Genomic DNA, 22888 nt, shown 5'->3' with positions numbered 1-22888 from the left:
AATACGTTCACAGTTAATAACATACCATTGAACACAAACATATACAAACTAATTTCGTTTATTGTCGTTAAACACGCAATAGCTTCATTATATTTCATGACAATAATAATTTAACATTATGAACAGGCGTAACATGCCACAATGACAAGCATTGACACATTTAATATTTCAATGATATTATTGAAGTTTTGAAATGTTCGTGATTAATTGAAACAGTAAAACGATATCGTAAGCTATATATAATAATAAGCAATAATAAACGTAATATTATTACACCTGCCATGTGGAGCGATTAACGATTGAGTGAATTATACCTATTGAAAAAAATCCTAGTTTAATTAATATAATATTAAACACGCTTAACTATCATATTAAAAATTAAAATATTTTGACAATTTTATTAGAGCAACAACCGTATGGAATAATTAAAAACAAAACTAAATGACCTGAAAAAATATGAAGCCATTCGAGTTTGAACATTTTCTGTTTTTAATATATTGTGTTAATAAATGGTTTATTATTTTACGAGTAATTTTACTTAAAATATGTTTTTTCTCGAATACTGTTGTTTTTGGTTTATATTAGATTTAAATTTATTATTTTATTTTTCTATAAAATAACAAATCATTTGTCCAAAAGAGATTATACAAAAACAAGGATTATTATTATTATTATTATTTTTATTTTTATTTTTATTTATATCCTTTTGATTAGTTTAATTGATCGCTTATAGTATTGTTAGAAAAAAAAAAAGAACTTAAGTTTTTCTAATAAATTAAACGAATAGCAGTAAACTATCAAGTCAGTGCCGCATAGTTTTTAAATAGAAATTTTAATTAAAACAAACTGTCCAATTTGTTTTCGTGTAAAGTGATAACGTAAACATTTACTTAAAATGTTAACGAATAATTAAAGTTCTAATCGCCGGCAGGGACTTACTATTATTTATTATTTTAGACTGTTCATTTTATTTTCATTTTATTTTAATATAATATGTTTGTAAATTAATATATTTTTTATAAAATCAACCACCACAATAATGTTTTTATAAACCATAATGATCTAATGAATATGTATACTAATTTAATAGTACATTTTACTAAATGTATATTTTTTAAATTAACATGAATTTTAATTTGAAATGTCGCAAAAATTATATAATATTTTGTTTTGATATGCGCAATTTATACAATGAACTTATTCAGAATGACAAATGATACCACTTTTGTTATATTATTATCTTTTTAAGTCGTGCTAAGTTGTGCTCCATTTTACAGGATTATCGTAGACAATAAGACAATATTGAAATATTGTTCAGCTTTATGGACAATATTTCTTACATTTGGACCCATAACCATTAATAATAAAAACATTCTCTCTTTATCGGTTACCGAGACCGAGGGAAATATCTCGTATTCGCGATATCGGCCAAACGGTAGGCTGTACTATATGGCTGAAAAAAGGGGCACTAAAAACGTCTTCAGAATCCTTCCCCATTTAGTGGACATAAATGTGAAGAGACACGATAATGCTCTCACGTATTCCATTTCAGATTGAAGTAAAGGTCACGTATACAATATATATATATATATATATATCATAATCAGACATTATTTTTTTCTTTATTTATTATTATTTTTTAGCTCGTCGTGAAAACTTTGAAATGCCGTCCAGTTACAAAAACTCTTTTTTTCGGCTTTATCATTCCAATACTTTTCACTCAAATATTCAATAAAAATATTTTTGGTCCGTTAAAAATGTTATACGCCACGTGGACTTTATATTATTATATTATTATAAGGACTACTTCAAAAATAAACATCTGTGTAAAAATACATCCGTTTTAATCTATTATAATACAGCGTTCTAATAGTTTCCTCTAACTATTTATATTAATTTATTAAAACTAAATAGAAGCACTATATTATAAAAATTAAAAAATATTTATTTCAGTTTAGGTTTCAGTGGTGATTTATAAAAAATAAAACAACAATTATTCCGGTTAGAAAGTTGGTGAGATTTAGTTTCATTTCCAATGGTGATTATTCGATCTATGTTTTTTTTCTTATATTATAAGCTATTTCAAAATAGTAGGCGATTGAAAATTGTCTTGTTCTATGCCGTCTGTGCCTAATGATCGATAAATAATGAACAAAACAATAAATCTACTTTAAAATGACTGGAAAATTGTTCTGAAAAATATCTGTAAACTTTTTTACTACTATAGTAAATAACAGTATAATACATAAACATAATTTACTTACATAAAACCACAAAATTGTTTAATCGAATCTCCCCAAGCTATATTGTATTCAAATTTACTATTTAAATTATAGTGACAATACTTTAAAATTGCATTAAAAATTACAAACGTGTTGTTAATTTAATTATTTTAGGAAAGTATATATTAAAAATTGTAAAACGTATTTGAAATGAATTAAAATTTATCATTTTAATATTAAAATTATTTTTATTAATTCGATGGAATATCTAAAAAAATATTCAACTTTTGAAAACATTCAATCAACTAATTCGGAATTTAAGCTGCAAAATAAAAAAATATAAGTATACTGAAATTAAAAACTACGTATTAAATACAAAAAACTTTATACGATATTCATTATTATTTTTTTATTTAACGACAATAGTGTTATTTTGTAGTATTAAACCTATAAAATAATTATTTCTCTGCACCAATGCACACAATTTTCAATTCAATATCTTCTGTCTAAATATAACAATACGATTTGATGGTGCAAACTATATTATATATTTCTTATCATTGTATTTTATTAACAACATCCGTAAAAAACAGTATTTTTCTCTTTAAACAAAAAAAAAAACATATACAATTCGGCTCTTCGGCTCGTTGCAACAAAACAAACTTGAACGACACTTTTCGATATATTTCATTTGACTTTTTTTTGGCACATATAAACACATATTTTATTTCAACACTTATTTTTGCATATGGAATTCAATATTTCATAGAACCTCTCCGACCATTCCTAGTCAATATATTATATTGGCTGGTTGTTGTGAAAAAAAATGATTGAAATAAGTCCGATTCTTTTACTGCTGAGTTTACGATTATTGTCCAACTTGTTTTATATAATATATAACCTTTTTGAAAACAAATTAGTTAGTACTTTGTCTTTGTGTATAATAAATATTGATTGTTATATTCAGCCAATCAGTCAATCTAAAACTGGTTATCAAATAGTTTGTCTAATATCAAATAAAAATATATCGCCAGAACACACTATCTGTAGTTTCTAGTTTCTAATTTTATTTACATGCTCAATTATAGATTTAGTTATTATAATTAATCTTTTGGTTTATAGTATAAACTTTATACTCTAAAGACTTAAAAGAAAATATAATACATTTTAGCAATCGCAAAAATATTTACTATAGCCTATTTGAAAATGGGCTACACCTGTTTATAAACATGGTTTTAAGTCTAACTACAATATAATGATCTGATTAGATATAAAAATAATATTCATTTTTAATTATACTTATTTCGCATGGTTATGTTAAAATACTGCTTAGAACTTATCAAACAACTAATTTCTAACTAATGAATTTAAAATTTATTTTACAATTACCATACAAAATGAAGTCAATCGGAACCTAATTGAAGTAATTACTTATATAGTTTCAAATTCCTATAGGCACTAGACTTATATGTAGATATTTATTTTAATTGAAATGGCATTTATACGCACATACGCTATTAATTTACCCAATTTGCAATAAAAATCTAAACAGACTTAAAAATCAATTCCGGTTAACTAACAACTTGAAAATTAGATAAATATTATCTCAAAAGGATTTTTACAACAATATTAGTATCTTAGTAAATTGTATTAAAAAAAGATAATATTCGCCGAAAAAGTATTGGTTATAATAAACTTCATAATTAATTTACTATTAATTTAAATGTACCTTTTAAAAAATATTATATAATTTACTTATTTTTAACTAACTAAATTCGAAATAAATACGACGATTGATTATTGAACATTTTAAAATTAAATATATGTATATTTTTTTTTAATTTTAAGTCTTGGACTAAATATTAGATATTTAGATATACATATATTGAGGTACATAACGTTTTTAAAGACATAAAATAAATAACCGATTTTAATACTTTTGATTTATCTGCAAAAAAATAAAAAGCAAAAGCTATTTAAGGTAAAATTCCCATAAAAATCAATATAAATATTATATATATATATATTAAATACCTAACTACGTAATAAATTATAATAAGGAGATACATCATTTGTTTCAGGAAGTTATAACCAGATTCCTATGAAATCCATTTTAGTTGGTACATTGGGTTTATATTTTATTTTAATACACCCTTTTAGCTGTTTGATTCATCTTTCAACGAAAAATGTGTTACGAATTATAATTTTCCATTCGTTCTGAATATTATTTATACTTATATTTAAGAATGGCCTTTTCAATTAAATATATTAAGAACAAATTTTTAGTATGTATAATAATGTTACTGTACTCGTATATTACACATTTACACTATAATAAATATTTTTGATTTAAATGTACGTAACATATATCATAGTAGCAATTGATACACAATAGCATAAATATAACAACTTCTATGAGTAAATGTCTTCAGCATAACTAAAATAGTATGTAAAAATAAAATGTATTAAAATAAAAATATTTAAACATTTATTTCCCCAAATACAAAATATAGTTAGGTATATAAAAAAAATAATAAGTTGATTTTTTTTTTTTTAAACATTTATCACAGTTTAATAGACCACTAATTAGAGAACTATAAAACCTTATGCTCTCTAGAGAAATCCTCCACAACACCTAAAAAGGATATGATGTAGGGACTTAAACCAACACCAATAACAATTTATACATATGAATTAATATTAGGTAGAACGTATCCTCAAGTGAATTTCTCACTGTCAATTAAATATATAATGTATGTTATCATAAGTTTTTATTATAAGTACTACAGTACAGTTGTATTTCTTTAAGATAAATAAAATTAAATAAAATATATATACCTTACTAATGACGTGTTTTATTTGATATTCTTTTATATAGCCATTTTGGTTTTGTTTTCATAAAATTCAATTGAGTAGGTCACTGGAATTTTACCTAAAATCATCATCGAAATTAATCCATCGTTTAATAATAACAGCAAATTAATTAAACAACTTTGCGTTTATTCATGATGATTGTTTAAAGCTTGTTGATAAAAGAACATACAGTATGAATAAATTATTTCGATAAATTCGACAATGTGCATAATTAATTTAAATTATAGACGTTTTTAAAATAGTTTTAATATACTATAACTGTACATACTTTTATTTATCAATAGTATGTAATACCTATACTGTTTGAGTTCTAAATGAATTGAATATACTCAGCGAATGATTATCACTTGTATTAATGACTTATAGTAAATAGAAAAATAACGTGTACAAAAATGATAATACTATTTAATACAATAAAAATAAACACGGGATTTTAGCAATATATTTTTTTTATGTTATAGTTGACACATTTTATGATTGAATCATAAATTATTTACCCGTTGAAATAATTATATATAATATGCATAATGAGCATATTTTTTTTCGATAGACGCTGAAATTCTTGATAAAATATTTAATTGACCACTTATTACATTTTTTTTTTTCAAAATTAGAAATTTTCCCAGATCTTACACATAAATAATGATAAACCATACAAAAGTATACTGCATATTTACACAGATGTGGGTGATCAACAACAATTGTATTCATTTAATTTTATTCAGTTTATAATGAACCTATACAGCTACACTAATTATTACCATTAATTGTTTCTATGTTAACTAATTGCATGTAAATAATAAATGTATTAAAAATAATCACAATATTTTATAAATTTAAACATTAACGTTCTAGTTTTTGATCTTCGTCTATAAATATCTAATTATTGCGTACAAAAATAAATAAATTGTATAATATAAGTGTTGTAAAAATAACCAAAAGTAATTCAATTTTTATAAATCAATATTATTTGTTTATTTAACTTTTAAGTATCAACAATCAAATCTCATTAAAATTAAATATAGAATATATTTCTTACAAATGTTTGATATTCAATAATATTTATTATAAATCAGACTTTTGCTACACTTTGATTTGATTTTAAACAGCTTTTGTATGATTTTTTATCAGTTTTAAAACAAAATATTTTCACGGAGAGATATTTCCTTTGAATTTCTGTCATGTTGAAAAATAATATTGTATTTAAGTGTAAATAAATATTTAAGACTTTTTTTTTCAGCATTTGTGTTACTGTTGTCGTATTGAACGTTCATTTCCGATCACCTCAGACGCACAAAATGGCTCCTTGGGTAAAAAGAGTGTTCATCCATATACTGCCAAGACTTTTAGTCATGCGAAGACCTCAATACCAATTCGAACCAAATAAGTAAATATACCTACACAATAGAAATACGCATAAATTAAGTTTGCTAACCTATGGTATTGAAAAAAAAAATTATTTATAACGAAAATTTGTATATTTATATATTCAAATTCAATATATACATAACAATAATATTAGTAAAATAAATTAGAAATAACTTTTATTTTTATTTTTATTTTTCACCGGTAACGCCTTGAAAAATACTTTCGTATGTATACTTAGTTTATTAGAAATAGCCTACAAAACAACATAATATTTTGAATTAATTTATTTCTTAAAACGTTAATTAACTGAATTAGTCATTTAATAACGGTACATAAAAAACATTTTTATTATTTTAATTACATTTTAATATTAAAACTGTTGGTAATACATTTTTTTCAAAACAACAAATGTTATAGTTATAATATTGTATATATTTTAATAAATATAGTCGATAAAGGGGGTTTGGTTAATAATAATTTAATATCAGTAATATCACTGTATTCATTTTAACAATCGAGTTAACAAAATATATTATGTTATTAATCGTTTGTAGTTTTTGTGTTTCATAGGATTTTATTGGCTGAATCTATTTAAAACAATCTAATGAAAATTATTGACCTATTATGTATTTATATTATTTTTTTTATCGAAATATCAACCATATAGCCTATTTCTTAACATCAGATGGACGAGAGCTTTTGTATTATAGTAATAATTACAGATGAGACGAAGAATAAAATCACAATTTGTTAATTTGTTTCATTGTTTATTTTTATTAATCTATCTTACTCATCCAAGTTTTGAAAATTGCGAATGAGTTATTATTTCATTAAAATAGATAACAAAATGCATATTTATACTGAATAATAACATACATTTTAAATATTTTAAGGTAATATAGTTACAGTTTACTTGCATTGTATTATTATTTTGTGACAAATGTCTTTACAAGTTTACAAACATCATACATGAAGATTATAATGAACGGAATTGTACATGTAATAAGTACATTTTTATAATTGTTTTTAAACCATACGTATTTCAGTAAAGATAAATTAAAAAAAAAATAATAAACAAAAAAGCATTATTCAGAAAATAAAATATAAATATTGAAATTTTTTGATATTATTTGTTTAATAGTTTCTAACCATATAAATGTTGTTTCATTATTTGCTATAATAATATAAATCATTTATAGGTACATACGGTACAATAATTGTATAATTATTTAGAATTTTTATTTCAAATATTTTAATTAAAATATAATAAAATAAAGTATTTTTTTAAATTATATTATAAGTCTATATAATATTTAGAAGTCTACAATTGAATAGACATCACATCGCTACGATTGCAAATAAAATTTATTTTTTTTATTGTATAAAATGTATACACGTAATTAATATACCTATAATATTATAATCTATTAAAACTAAAATTCATTGTGATAATTTTTAATAAATAATTAAATAACTTGCAACAAATTAGATTAATTGCAATGTATTGCTATCCATCATATAACAAGTATAATATTATACTTACCGGATATTATTTTTAACATGACGTAATATATAGGCAATATAGGTTCGTTCTTGTATAACACCATTTTTAAATGATCAATCATCAACCGCATAGTACACTCTTCGGAAAAATATTATATTTTATTTATGAAACGTAGCTGTAGTGTCTTTGAAATCTAATAACACGATTGATAGGTTTAAAAAATATCTTATAAGAACAATAATACGTTCATATATTGTTAAAATCACCTAAACGCAATAATCATCAATCATAGTTAACAATAATGTTACTATAATAATATTATAATGTTAATTTTATAAGTTCAATTTTTTGAGTTTTGAATACAATTTTCTTAAAATTATTAAATGTATTGTACCAACACATTTATCATCATAATATTCCGTTTCGATAAACGTGACATAGATTATAAACTTAAATAACAATAATATTAATATGTTCCTATAAATACGTTCTACTCGAGATAATATTTTATATACTTACAAGATTGTAATGATTCTACGCTCATGTTTACGAAATGTGTTGTAAATAGATTCAACGCCGGTTCGATAATGCTGAAGGGCAGAGACATACATCCATGTTTCTTCCAGGCTGGCTGTGGTTACGACAGCACAGAAGCCGGTAAAGATAAAGGTCGCCGACAAACAGATGACAGTAGCGTGTCGAAAGGCACCAGAGAAACGTCCAAAGAAGACTTATCCAGGTCAGAAGTGATGTATATACAATAATATATATATATATATATATATCGAACGTGTCGCACCACTCACACTCCTAATGTACGTACGACTGATTCGATTCGTGAAACGGTCCCTATATTTTGAACATTTCGTTAAATATGCACATTTAATTATTTCATAATATATGGTGCCCACTGTTTACGAATGACCTATTTTTTCACAAAGAAATTCTTTATATCGCACTTCGTGCAAACAGACGTGCTGGAAAACAAATAAAATATTTAATATCATGGAAAAAAAAAATAACAAACATTGGTAATATTGCCAAAAAGATTTCAACGCGCGTTTTATTGTACATCATAACATAGTGTCAAAGAATCGTTGAATATTCAAAATTAAAGACAAAAGATTTATCTAAGGCTTCATATTATTATATTCGTTTTTAAAACATCGAATTTTTAAATAGTCATATTGATAACTACATTCTGAATAAAAAAAATACGATACCAACGTCTTAAAATGTTTACTGCTCAAGAGGTTAAAACTAAAAACTGATATATCAAATTCTAGGTAATATTTTAATTATTTCATTTTATTTAAAACTATTAAATATAGGACCGATATTTAATTGACACGAATGAACTTATTATTTTTCTATATTATTTCGTGATTACGAAACAAACAAAAATAGTACAGACATCCGACATATTGTGAATTACTTTGAAAAATGTAAAAGTATTTACATTTCAAACATTTTTTAAAACTACCAATATTAAATCCCTTATAAATGATCATGTTGACGTCTTCTTAATCTATATAATCAAACAATAATTAAGTTAAATACTTTAGTTATCCACGTATTTGTATTAATTAAAATAATAAACGATATCTCTGATGCGACGTATCGTTACTATTTATTTGCTGGTCTTGTGTAATCGCAACATCATTTAAATAAATAATTATCGTATTTATGAAATCATAATCATCATATACATTATCCGTAAATTTAAATCGACTATCTTTTCGCGTACAGAAAATATAATATTCAATTATATTAACTGTTTTATTTTATTAATAACAATTTATTCAATTTAAACTTAGATGCTATTTATTAAGTTTTAAATCACAAGTGTTCTAGAATTTTAAAATTTTATAAATTGAATTCCATTTAACCTAAACTAGTTATGAGGAATCATCAATTTTCTGCCCAGTTCATAAATTGTGCAGGTCGATTGTCTGTTTTACGAAATAGATAGGTGAAGAGTTCGTGTTTCACGAATTTGGCAATTTCGTGTCTACGATATAACATATTATATGTTTAATGTCCTCCAATATTTCAACCTCTATTAATTATTAATATTACCAAAAACATTTTCACATCAAATTTAGTATCAACAATATCTCGTATAATTCTAAAGCACGACGAAGTAAAATATAATATTGTTTTATCACTTATATAAGAGAGTAATATCCCCGAGGAGATAGCCGTTCGTGTATTCGAGTTATTTTTGTAATTCGGTATCTTATTGTATTTGTCTAAGGTATTTTATTAATGCTTGAATGTTTTTTTGCATTATTCCCATAAGGCGTAACTATAAGTTTTTGGAATAGAAATTTCATTGCCTACCGAAATAATAAACCGCACTTGCTCTTCTTTCTACTTATTAACAACGGAATAACATTTTTAATGTATTCCATCTTTAATTATCCACATACAATATTCATTCCTTAAGTGCTTTGAGTTGTTCAATACGAGATAATTTAATAATAACAATTATGATGATAATACTAAAGTATGAATTCGATGGTAACTATATTAATATACGAGTATAGCTAAGTTAGCTTTGAATCATTTAAACGCGAAATAATATGTTTATTATATTTATAAATTATATAATAATTTAAACAAAATGGCGCAAATATCAGGGCATTTAAATAATTTTTATGACTGGTACGGTAGAGCATACAACTTTATTGCTTTTAGAAAAATAAAAGCCTGAGAAACTTTTATTATGTTTATTCTCTATACAAAATGTTTGTTGACTCTTAATCTGCCGTCAACGATGATTCTCTTTGTACTCGTTGCCCGTAAGTATCTCGAAAACATTATATCCTTAATCACCTGTATATCAAATAATATAATACTATTTTTTTCTCTGGTTTTATTCGCCCTTATTTTATGATTTTATCGCAGTACTATGTAATAATTTATTATTTACTATAGTTTCTACATTTACCAAAATATACGACACAAAAACAAATGTCTTACAATATTTTATTGTTTAACTGTAGTGATGGAGAAGGAGGTAGCTGTCAGGTACACGGAGTGGCGCAGAGTCTGATGTCCGATGAGATATCAGTCACCGAAATGACAACAGATTGCAGTAAGAGCTCTATTCTGCTTAGGAGCCCCGGATTTCTGCACTCGTCCTGTCCTCCAGCCATGCACAAATCGTGTTTTTGCATCCGATTCATCGCGGAACACACGAAAATAACGGACGACGCGACCAAAGTATGTATAATATATAAACCTTGATTTACCGCATCTCTGATAATTATTAATGTTACACATCGATATCGATTTATTTATATCGATATAATTTATAAAACTAAAAATAATACGATACTTCTTGAATAATTTACTGACGCATTTGTTTTGTAATTGTGGACATTAAAAAAAAGTTTTCATATTATATTATAATAAACAAAAACAATTAAATATTTAATTAAAATTATAGACTAAAAATAGAAATCATTGCTTATCGAGAGTGTTTATCGTTGTTTGCCATTGATTAACTATCAAAACTTATATAAATAGAAAATAGAGACTGTAATGAAATTATATCCAATATCGGTGTACTTTCGATAAACTAATCATATCGATGTCGGTATAATTGGTTCGATATCGTTGTGCATCACTAATACTTATACTTCGTAGCTGTACTGTAAAATATAATATTAACTTTTTCCCGTTTGTGTAACAACTTATGCGACGATTGTTCTTGTTTTACTAGATTCCGAACTCAACAAAGATGTTTTATTTTTTTTAATATAATTTTATTTATTTGAGAAATAAGAGAATTCAAAAAAACCTTAGTAGCATTTTTCTATGTGAAGAATCTTGTCTAGACGATATTTTAAAGAGGTAGATTTTCAATTACTTTGGGAGCTTGTCTACGCATATAGAAAAATGACCTAAAACTCCGAATAAGTAAAATCATGTTCAGTCATAATAAAATCGATAAAAATATAATGATTTTGTATTGTAATTTGAAAAATAATGGCACTTACATTGTATATTATTTATACATATATATATCATCATCATCATCATCATTATAATACAGAATCTTTTTCAAGTGTATCACAAAACTAGGTACATGTATTATCAACTTGAAAGAATCAAAATGAGTGTTCAATTCTTGCTCGCTGTATGAAATAATATATATTGTATTCACTTTTTATTCAAATTAGTTTCTTATATTTGTATGATCGATAGTAATAACGAATATACTATTCTCAAACTTTCTTTGATCAAATTTTACACATATTTTTAATAATTATTAATTTTTTTTAATATTTATACATGTATATATATATATATATATATTTATTATAGTTATAATATTTTAATAAAACATATTTCATGCAAACATTTTCTCTCGTCGTTTCGCCTTCAGCCGATTTATCAGATCATTATTAGAGCATATTATAAACGTGTTCATGGTTATTAGTTATCTGTATTTTTTAAATAACCAAGAAAATTTCAAGTTTAATATAATATAATGTTTACCAATAAATATATTTAAACGAGATCAAAATGTTTAGTGAATTAAAATTATAGACATTATATCCACCAATTTAAATAATAAGCGTTGAAATGTTTAGATTAATTTAGTTTACATTTTAGATACAGGACGCAGTAGTCATATTAATTGTACAATGATATGTGTTTCTTACTTTTGTGACTGAAGAAAAAAAACTCTGATAATCAATTGTGGTGGAGATTTTTATTGGCAATTGGATTTTATTGGTATCTACAGCCTACTTTTAAGAGGTCTAAATTGAAAATTCTAAGCATTTTTTTAAATAATCTGGGAAAAAATTGAGAATTATTATTAAAACAATTTTAGTTACAAGAAAGTTAGACATTCTTCAATCAGAATAATTTTTTCATCGTTTAGGTATAATAATGACTTATTATCAAATTCAAATTTAACACATTCATTAAAATTCTTATAAATATCACACTCCACACACCCCCTATCCTGACCACTGTAGAGTCTACTCGCGTGTTTTTGAACGTTCGGCGGTAAACCGCAAAGCATTATAATATATTATTATTATATTACCTATCAAACTTACTATATTATCACGTATACGTATGGCGCAACTCTATTCCGGCTTACTTGACGACCTCGAACTAAAACTTTGCGCCGTATGGGTACAATCAATCAATCTCAACGCCTATCCGGTGTGCGATCGTATATAGACAACAATATTATTTCCATACGATTATTCTCCACGTGCTTTGTGCAGGTGAAAGAAGATTGGAAGTATGTCGCGATGGTCTTGGACAGATTATTTTTGTGGATATTTACACTGGCCGTATTCGCGGGCACGGCAGGTATTATCTTACAAGCGCCCACGTTGTACGATGACCGGATACCGATCGACAAAAAATTCAGCGAATACCAAACGTAAGTATGATGGAAGTCTTAACAATAATATTATAATGTATCAACGATATTATATTAAATATGTTTTAATACACTGCGCAAACGTCAAAAGTGGCGTTATCTAAAGATTTTAAAAGTGCTGGGTGGGGAGGGATGGATGATTAAAACGTTTTAAAATAACTTTCTAGGTTTCTAGGTTCCATTTCAACAAAGCGGAATATTAATCGAACTTTTCGATTTTTTAATCTTAGTTTTTTCAATCATAATATTCTCAATTTTTATTCTATTTCGATAATACCATACAGTGTTGTATTGTTACAAATACATTTCTAAATACATATTATTTAAAAAAAATCACAACCTCTAGAGATTGGGGAAATCCGCCCCTGTTACCCTTAATATATATATTATTGCCGGCAAGGCGGACTTTATACGCGTAACACAAATGAAATGTGCATCACAATAATATTATGATTATATTATTACGGTATTATTCGTGTTGTATACTTACTTTTGAGAAACAATATAATATTATACATATGCATAGTAGCTTAGGACGATGCTGCTTCAGTATAAAAATACATAAAATATGATATCATACAAGTGCATAATTTTATAGTTTACGAACTTCAAAATAATATAACTGAGAAACAAGAAAGTCGGACGGGTTGTATTTTTGCTCATGTTTAATGTTTATATTACAAAGTACATATCTTATAGTTTTTAAAGGTCTTTTTTATTCAAATTTCACGGTGAATAAATATTATGAAATGTTTTTTATTAGCACTATAATATAAAGGATTTGATATTAAATAAAATTCTATAATACGTTATGAAATTCTACACAATTTTCATGACAAGTTATATTTCAATTCTCGTGGTAACATTATGACACGTTAAATTATAATACACGTTTTAATAATATCATAATGTGATTATCAAAACAGTTTAATCACTTAGTTAAAAAAAAAATGTGTTATATAAATGTATTATACAGATATTTGATTAATATTGTGTTAAGACCGATAGGAATGATTTGATATACTCGTATACAAATAAATAAAATAATAGTTTTCATTATTTTTAATATTATATATAAAATATTTAAAAATATATCAGACAATAAACATATACATATTCAATATTAATCCACCACCCTGATGTTTATAATATTATAATAATGAAAAACTTATTGATGAACGGACGTTGACGGATAAAGGAAAATAAGTCAAAATTATTATTTTATGGGAAACAAAAAAAACTAGTTTCTGTATTTTTATTTTTCACGTATGAATCGTATGATGTAAGGTGAAAAAAAAATACGAAACAATACAGTAGATTCTTGTTATGTTGAATCTCAGGGGGAACAGGAAAAGATTCGAGATATCAAACACTTCGAGTTATCGAGTTTTATTAAAATTCTTAAAAAAAAAATTGATAAAATTGGTAAATAATTTAAATGCTTAAAATGCATAATTTTAAAACTTAAAACACCAATAGTACACACATAACAATAAACTGCAATAATGAATGAATTAACTTTTTTTTTTAAATCTGTCATTAAAGTTAAGAATGTAAAAATGTAAGGTCGTTTAATTTACGCTTATTTTCCATTTCACGTGTATACGAATGACTACAAATATTGACAACAAACGCGTGGAATCACAATTACTATACTGAATGTACTGCTTAATTTATTTTGTTTTTACCGTAATAAAAAATATTATTTGTGTATTAGAGATAACGAAAAACGATAAATTTTATTTCGAGTTATCGAGAACAAAACACTATTAATCGTAATGATAGTTTCAAAGAGATTTCAATGTAGCTCGAGATAACAAAAAATTCGACATAGCGGCATCCAAGGCCGTGCCAGAAAAAATATTTATTTGTGAGGGAGGGGGGTAGAGTATAAATATGTTATATTATACAAGTTTTAAATATAATAGGTATTTTCAGTCTTATTTTAAGAAAAAATTTCAAGGGGGTCTGAACCACCTGAAGTCCTCCCTGGCTACGCCCTTGGCAACATCCGACATAATAATAATCTACTGTATTTTGATAATTAAAATTATGTATTTTTTTTCTGCAAGATAGAAACGTGATCAAATTAACTTATTCTCTTTTACCTCAGCAACAAATAATTGACCGAAGTGTTTAAAAATTTAATAATAATTACAGGTCACCTAGCATAAGGAAGAAACTGAAGATAGGCCGTTATTGAAATAAAGTACCTATAATATATTGTAATTACCTATTATAAATCGATATCGTTTTTTTCGATTGCAATGTTTAATATTTTTTTTAATCTCTCACTCACATAATCAAATACACAACGGTCTTGCGTCTTATATTATACATGTCATATTAATAGAACTTTCACATTTTTTCCACATTATAACAATACACTTAATTGCCACTGGCTTGAATATCCACGAATGATTTTTCATAACACATATTTTATCGCACAAAATACAAAGTATTATATACATCTGGTTTTTGAATCGTTAAGCTCTTTTTTCGTTTATATCGCATTGATTAAAATTCTGATGTTTAAATTTTAATTACCTATTACACTGAAAAACTATATTTTAAAATATTAAGATACTTTATGGCATTTAAAGAGTGTCTTCTGATGATACAAACGTATTTTTTCAAACAAAAACCACAATATATTATTGCGTACTGTTTATTGATTACTGATTAGCAAATGATTTTTTACTTCAAAGTTTTAATGCATCTCAATCAAAAGGTAAATAAGTGGTTTTTAAGTTATTAAACTTAACGATTTAGAAAGTTGGTGGATGATTTAAAAACTAAAGTAATACCTATTAATATAAATGAAGATTTTATAATCTATTAAGATTTATGGTGTTTATTTATAGTTGAATAAACTAAAAAATATTACATATTATATTTTATGTGTATTAAGTCATAATTAAAGAATATTATCTATATAATGAAGTTTAATAACTCAGAAAGTACCCTTTCAGTTTTATATTTAGATAGATCAAAATCTTAAAGACAAAAATCATCTGCTTAACAATTTTAAATAAAAAAAGTCATTTGCGTTAAAAATAATAATTTAAATAACTATAAAAAAAATGAAAAATAAATAAAAATAAAAACGAGTGGATTTTAAAATGTGGTTTAAGTAGATATACTTCAAATTTAAAAGAATCCAAATAATTTGTATAAATGCACATTGTTAAACAATGATAAAAGGGCATGAGCATGTTTGAAGATCCAACCTGTATATGTATATAATATTATTTATCCACTATGTAGATTTGTGGAAAAACGTTATTATATGTTAGCACTTTAAATCACATACACATTATGGGCGCATAGAAGATTCGACGGGCCAACAACCGCAATCACTACCGCACATTATTTTTAAATGTATTTCGTTTGCCAGCACAAAATACACTCAAATTGTTTCACTTCAAAATGTTCATCATCATTTTGAAGTACACAGATTATGTCGTGGTCAGACCGGTCAATAATATTGTACCGCTCAATCAGCGTATAATATGATGTCCTACCTAATTTGTTCGACATACGCATTAAGCCCGCAACGACCAGCCGCATTATATAAATATATAATATTGTATTCTAATACAAATGGCTCAAACGAAATTGAAGTGGTCCAACTATACTCCGATGAATAATACACCATTTTTTTTTTTTTACTAGGTTTACATTTTAATGTTATTAGAGCCGGACGGACAGAAAAATATAAAACAACAAAATATTAAAATAATAGTCATATAGGTATACTACACCTATAAAACACATATAGAAGTAGAAAGGCAATGTTATATACGGAAGTCTATTGTAAACACTTTGTCTGGAAATCAATTAAATACAATTAATTCAACATAACTAAATAGCACATAATGCAACATAATATAGACTTGAATTTAATCACGTTTGGTTAGGAATATTAATAATGTTTCTTTATAATGCGTTTGACTATATCATTGTATTGCTGGTTCAATATTAATAATATCTTTCAAGTAGGTTACATTTTTCGATTTATTCCTGTAAATATTTATTTAATTAATTTTACTTGTATAAATTCTATATTTTTCCATTGTCCGCAGAAATTATGACATTTTCTGTACAATATTTTTTTTATTTTTTTATTAGCACATAAAGAAAACGAGTTTTTTATGAATGAAAAGAAAAATCCGATTGGAGGCCGCCTTTGACTCGGAAAGGTACGTGGTCTAACAATATAAGATTGAATTTCAAAAGCAGTTCATTAATAATATTTTTGTATAAGTATAATGGTAATTGGAATCATTATAATGTAACAAAATATGTTAATGTGTAAAATATTCAATTTAAACTAATAATGATTAATACAGACATATTTATGTCCAGTCTCAATTTCAAATTTCGGGACTGTTTCACTACGTATACCCCAAACTATCAATAATCTTCTCACATTATTTTGGGGTACACGTTTACTATTATACATTATTGGATACACTGATTATCATTGCATAAATTGTTTAATTTTCAATCATTTAAATGTTTGTACTAATTGTAATTGCTCGTTTTCATCCTCATAATATGTTTTGTACTATCTGATAGTCCATAAAATATATAAAACTAGAACTCTTACATAGTTTATAAAATAATTATAAGTATTTTCCAGGAACTAGATTTCCAATTTTTTTTTATATATGAATTAATAAAGATAATATTATTAATATTATTTACAGGGAACATCATTTAAAATAAATTAATTTAAATATAATTAGTTTAAATTAAAAAATTTAAAGTTTTAGACCTTATGGTAGGTTGGACCAAACATATTTCACGTGTACAGAACGGTATTATTCACACGTTGTATAATAATATTATCGTTGTTATTTGAGGGCATTTCAAAAGTTTTAGAACTAATTTTAAATATTGACACAACTTTAATAATTATTTGTGTAATTTCAGTATCTTTTATTGAGATATTAGATTTTCAATGTAGGTAATCCTTATACATAGTATTGGAAAACTAAAATTATTAGGAGCAGTCCAATATGTAATCTAAAAAACAATATATTTACTTATATATTATAAATTATAATATTATATACAATTATGTATGTATGTATAAATACTATATACATTTATTTTTAAATTAAATATTGACAATAATTATTAGATTTCAACCATAATACATTTAAGTGAACATATAATATATGAAAAACATATATATTGTGAGTATAAAGCTGGTAGTAATCACATTTTACAACAATTACGGAGAATTCAATTCAAAACGGATTTAATTAGGACAATATTATTGGTGAATAGAGACTAGAGAGAGTATTTATGTAGAAAAATTTAGCGTAAAAAGAAGAGAAATAATGTTTTTTTTAATAGAGCGTGTTAAACAAGAATTAAGATAGCATGAAAATTAAGTAATAAGTAACAGAATTTTAAGATTTAACACCGCAGTTGGAGATGGCGTGAACGAGGTTAAGAGGCACAAATACTTAACGCTACGAGGATCGGTAGAAAATTAAAGATGCTGAGAGGTTTTTCATTTTACCATTCCAATTTCCGTAGTGTACAATTGAATCAGTGGGTGAAGATGAATCAGATAATACAGAATAAGACTGAACAGAAATCAATATATTGTTAAAATAATACACGAGTAGTTTTAGTTTAACTTTTTAAGTGTATAGGCAAGGAAGTTTAAAACAACCGTTACTGATTTTAATAACATAAGAACTTCAAGAGAAGAAGTTTGTGAACTTTGTAACCCGAATAAAAACCATTGCAGTGACAGAAACTGAATCATAATATAGTATAGTGGTGTAAATCTGCGAATAAATCTCCGGTTGTAATTAACTAAAGAGATCTATGATAAGATAGGATGAGAGGAATAAACTTTTAAAAAGTAATTTTCCAGTTTACCAACAGTATATAATATGAATTGGGGGGGACAAGAACCGTTACAGTTTATAGTTTAAAATTGTGGTTAAGTGTCGACTTAAAGGTAGGCACCGATGTCAGTGCGTAAGACACTTATCGACCGTAATCAGTTAAATCTATTGTGATGAGACAGAAAAGTATAAAATATTATATAATATTGTCTACTAACTTTACATAAAAAATATATATACACTATGATTGTTACAATAACAATCAACACGTACAAATAGAATTCCCATAATAGTTGTTTTCATATTAAATCACAAATAGTTATAAATTCACTATATTATATACACAAAAAAAATGTCAACAAATAAAACAAGTATGCAACTTGAAACACAAAAATACGAACTATTAAATGAATTGTAATGTCTACTATAATGTTTGTGATAAACTATCGCATAATACCTGTATTATATCTGTTTTTAAGGTAATATAATGTGTATGTACTCCACACTTTTTACCACTAAAACGTATATGAGTAAATATTATTTTACATATTGGACAGCTATTCAATTATCGTTTCATCTCGTTATTATTATTTTTGTTTCACGTGAAAACAAAACGGTGCGATTGTAAAACATAATATACATATACACCGTACAGTTTGTTATTGTGTACTTGCAAAAGGGAAGTTGCAATATTCTTGTCGATTTTAATGCGTTCATATGTTTCGCATGTATTTTATATATACACTTAATACCGTACACCTACACTGTGTAGATAATCATAATGACTTTTAGCGATAATTCTACACGCATTGTTTGAGCGCGGTACATTGTTGCTTACGGTTATTGTTTCAGATATACATCGTACAGTGTGACGCAACGCGAAGGCACCTAAAAAACAACGAAAAACAAAAACAAATTTCCAACGCCGGTGACGACATTTTTTTTAGTTGCAGTTTCAGTTGCAGCGGTTGTTCATAACGATGATAATATATTAATAAGTTAGCCAAAAAAAAAAAAAAAATAATGATATAATTATGTTTTTGTACGTTTAAATTTTGTTGTATATTAAGTTTTGTTATAATACTGATAACGATCATTTCAATGATGCCCAGTAACAGAGTAATTTATTACGCAATAATAATAATGATAATGCAGAGACACTGTACGCGTGTGCCCAATAATAATATATTTAGGTATTTTGCCTATATTATTATTATAAAAACAAAATGTATTTGTATAATTATTATTATTATTATTATTATTATTAATTAATTAATTGTCGTGGCGAATATTGTAACATTAATATAGTGACCACTGACCACAAAACTATAATATATTATTATTATACAGGTTAAATTTTATTTAACAGTGGATTTTTTAAAAAAAAAACTATCCACTATTATTATGATAACGAAAAATGCCATTTACTAACGATAATATTTTTTACGTGTTTGTGTATTTTTATTATTTATAGTTGTACTGCGTTGTCATTTGCGTTCAAATGCAGAAAAAAATATATATATTTAGATAGGGTCATGCGTAGAGTGCCTTAAACATAATATTAATATAATATTCCGTAGCCTATCGTATTTACATTCTAGTCGTATAACTTATCGTTTTACTTTTTTTGTATACGGTCGGATTTAAAGTTATGAGTATGTGTGTGCCTACGTGCTGTTTCATTTGAACAATATTATGTGTATGGAAAAACTGCCAAAAATTGTATGACGGTAAATAATCGATACAACTTATATATTAATATTATATTATATATTATCGACAACAATCGTAAACATTTTGTTATACGGATAATTTGTACGTACCTATAACTGGGTTAAACGTATTTTCTGTTATTGTTTTTAAAATAATAATGAAGATGTATAATATCACTGTTATCCCATTAAGCTGATAAAAGTTAATTTTTTTTTTACTTTTTTAATTATTAAATTGTAAAAAAAAATACTCAATATTTTCACTAACTAAATCTCAAACCATTAATTTTAATATAATCCAAAAAGATTAGTCTAAAAAATTAATTGAACCTTTCGTATATTGAACATCAGAATCTTTTATTGGTTACTATTGTTCAACTTTTATCGCTCAATGAACCGAAATTTAAAATATTGATATATATATAAAAAACCTTTATTGCACTCAAATAATTATATCGGTCAAAATATATTTTATACTCACGATAATTATTTATACGTTTAACTAAAGGCTTAATTTGAATAAAAATTCAGAAATGATGAAGCGCCACCATTGTTCAGGCATTGTTGTAAATATTGTGAATTTAAAGTCTTATGTTAATCAGCTGCGATCGAATTAACGGGGGAACCAAATTTAGCATTACATAATATAGTCTTGTTAACTGCAGCTGCAGACGATAAACAGAAATTTAAAAATTTGAACATTATTATTGCTCAATGACTTGAATTCCGTTTTTTGTTTCTAGACTTTAAGAAATAATAATATTACGTTGAAGGATATTAATTAGAAGACATAAATTACCAACTGTTTGAACAAAAATCGTAGATTATATGGATTGAATAATGTTTACGTTTAGATTTAAAATATATGCCGTGGCGTTAAATTTATTAAGTAAAACTATAGTTTTATAGAACTATAATAAAATATAATATTATTTTAAATATATAGGAGTGAGGATTCGCATGACTTCACTCGTGTTGTTCTTGCTCGTGTGCTTAATAATTATGAAATAGATTTAAACATAAAAAAATATTCAAGAACATGTACGTTAATAATGTTTTAAATGTAATGCGTGTGTAGGCAAAGTTGAATTGAAAAAAATAATACCTATGTTAAATTTATGTACATTTTTTTTTTTTTGGTGGGGAGGGTGGGTTACAATAGACTGTGATGTATTATAATAATAACGTTTTTAGACTAATATCTGTTTATGACTGTTTGTTATAATAAATACATATAGAAGAAACGTAATGAATATAAACAAAATCTGATTACATAATTATATAGATACATGAATGCAAAATAATAATATAATATGTTGTATTATGTATTTGTGTACATTTATTTCTATCCTACTGGTTATTTTCCGTTTTAGTGTTGTTGTATGAAGATAATTTTACAAGGAAAAATAATTTACGGTATCATCTGTATTTAATGAAGAAATACAAACTGAATCTGCAAGTAGGTACTGGTTTACAAATTGTCAAAAATGCACCGAAAAATAAACCTACTTAATAATATTATAATATTATATAATATGCTTATTGGGATAATCTTCTGAGATCCAACTACTGCGATTTTGAAACGAACTATGCATATCATTTTGTTTATTTCGTATAAACTATTTGATAAATGTATAAATTATAGTTATATATTCAATATTAGGTATACAAGTTTACTACAGCGAGAGCCTACATTTGTTTTAAGTTCATGGATAACATACTAACAACTATATACCCATATAATCTTGCATTTATTTATTATTTTTGTCGTATTTCTATTTTATGAAAAAATAAAAATTGTAAATGTGATTATAAAATATTTTGGTCGCAAAGATAAATCATAGATTAAAACAATTTGGTATGGAACTCGAGCAAACAATTTTAGAGAGTCTCAACTACAAAATAAATCATAAAATATT

General features: G+C 25.2%; 1 protein-coding gene across 6 annotated transcripts in view; it reads left to right on the top strand.

Moving 5' to 3' along the window:
* LOC132931604 (acetylcholine receptor subunit alpha-like) overlaps window positions 1–22297 on the top strand; it is a 160419-nt gene extending 138122 nt beyond the window's left edge. For 2 of the 6 annotated variants that reach the window (XR_009662760.1, XR_009662759.1), the window contains exons 9-15: window positions 6337–6483; window positions 8537–8707; window positions 10977–11196; window positions 13224–13384; window positions 15545–15593; window positions 17516–17586; window positions 20110–22297. Coding sequence is in view for 2 of the 6 variants with exons in the window: in XM_060997481.1 (XP_060853464.1) it covers window positions 6337–6483; window positions 8537–8707; window positions 10977–11196; window positions 13224–13384; window positions 15545–15587 (742 nt within the window). In the remaining 4 variants the exon portion in view is untranslated. The remainder of the gene's footprint in view (window positions 1–6336; window positions 6484–8536; window positions 8708–10976; window positions 11197–13223; window positions 13385–15544; window positions 15594–17515; window positions 17587–20109) is intronic. The other 4 variants (XR_009662761.1, XR_009662762.1, XM_060997481.1 and 1 more) reach the window with 3 other exon arrangements.
* The last annotated feature ends 591 nt before the right edge of the window (window positions 22298–22888 follow it).

This window comes from Rhopalosiphum padi, chromosome 1 (genome assembly GCF_020882245.1).
Source record: "Rhopalosiphum padi isolate XX-2018 chromosome 1, ASM2088224v1, whole genome shotgun sequence".
Lineage (NCBI taxonomy): Eukaryota > Metazoa > Arthropoda > Insecta > Hemiptera > Aphididae > Rhopalosiphum > Rhopalosiphum padi.
This window is presented reverse-complemented; position numbering and strand designations above follow the sequence as displayed.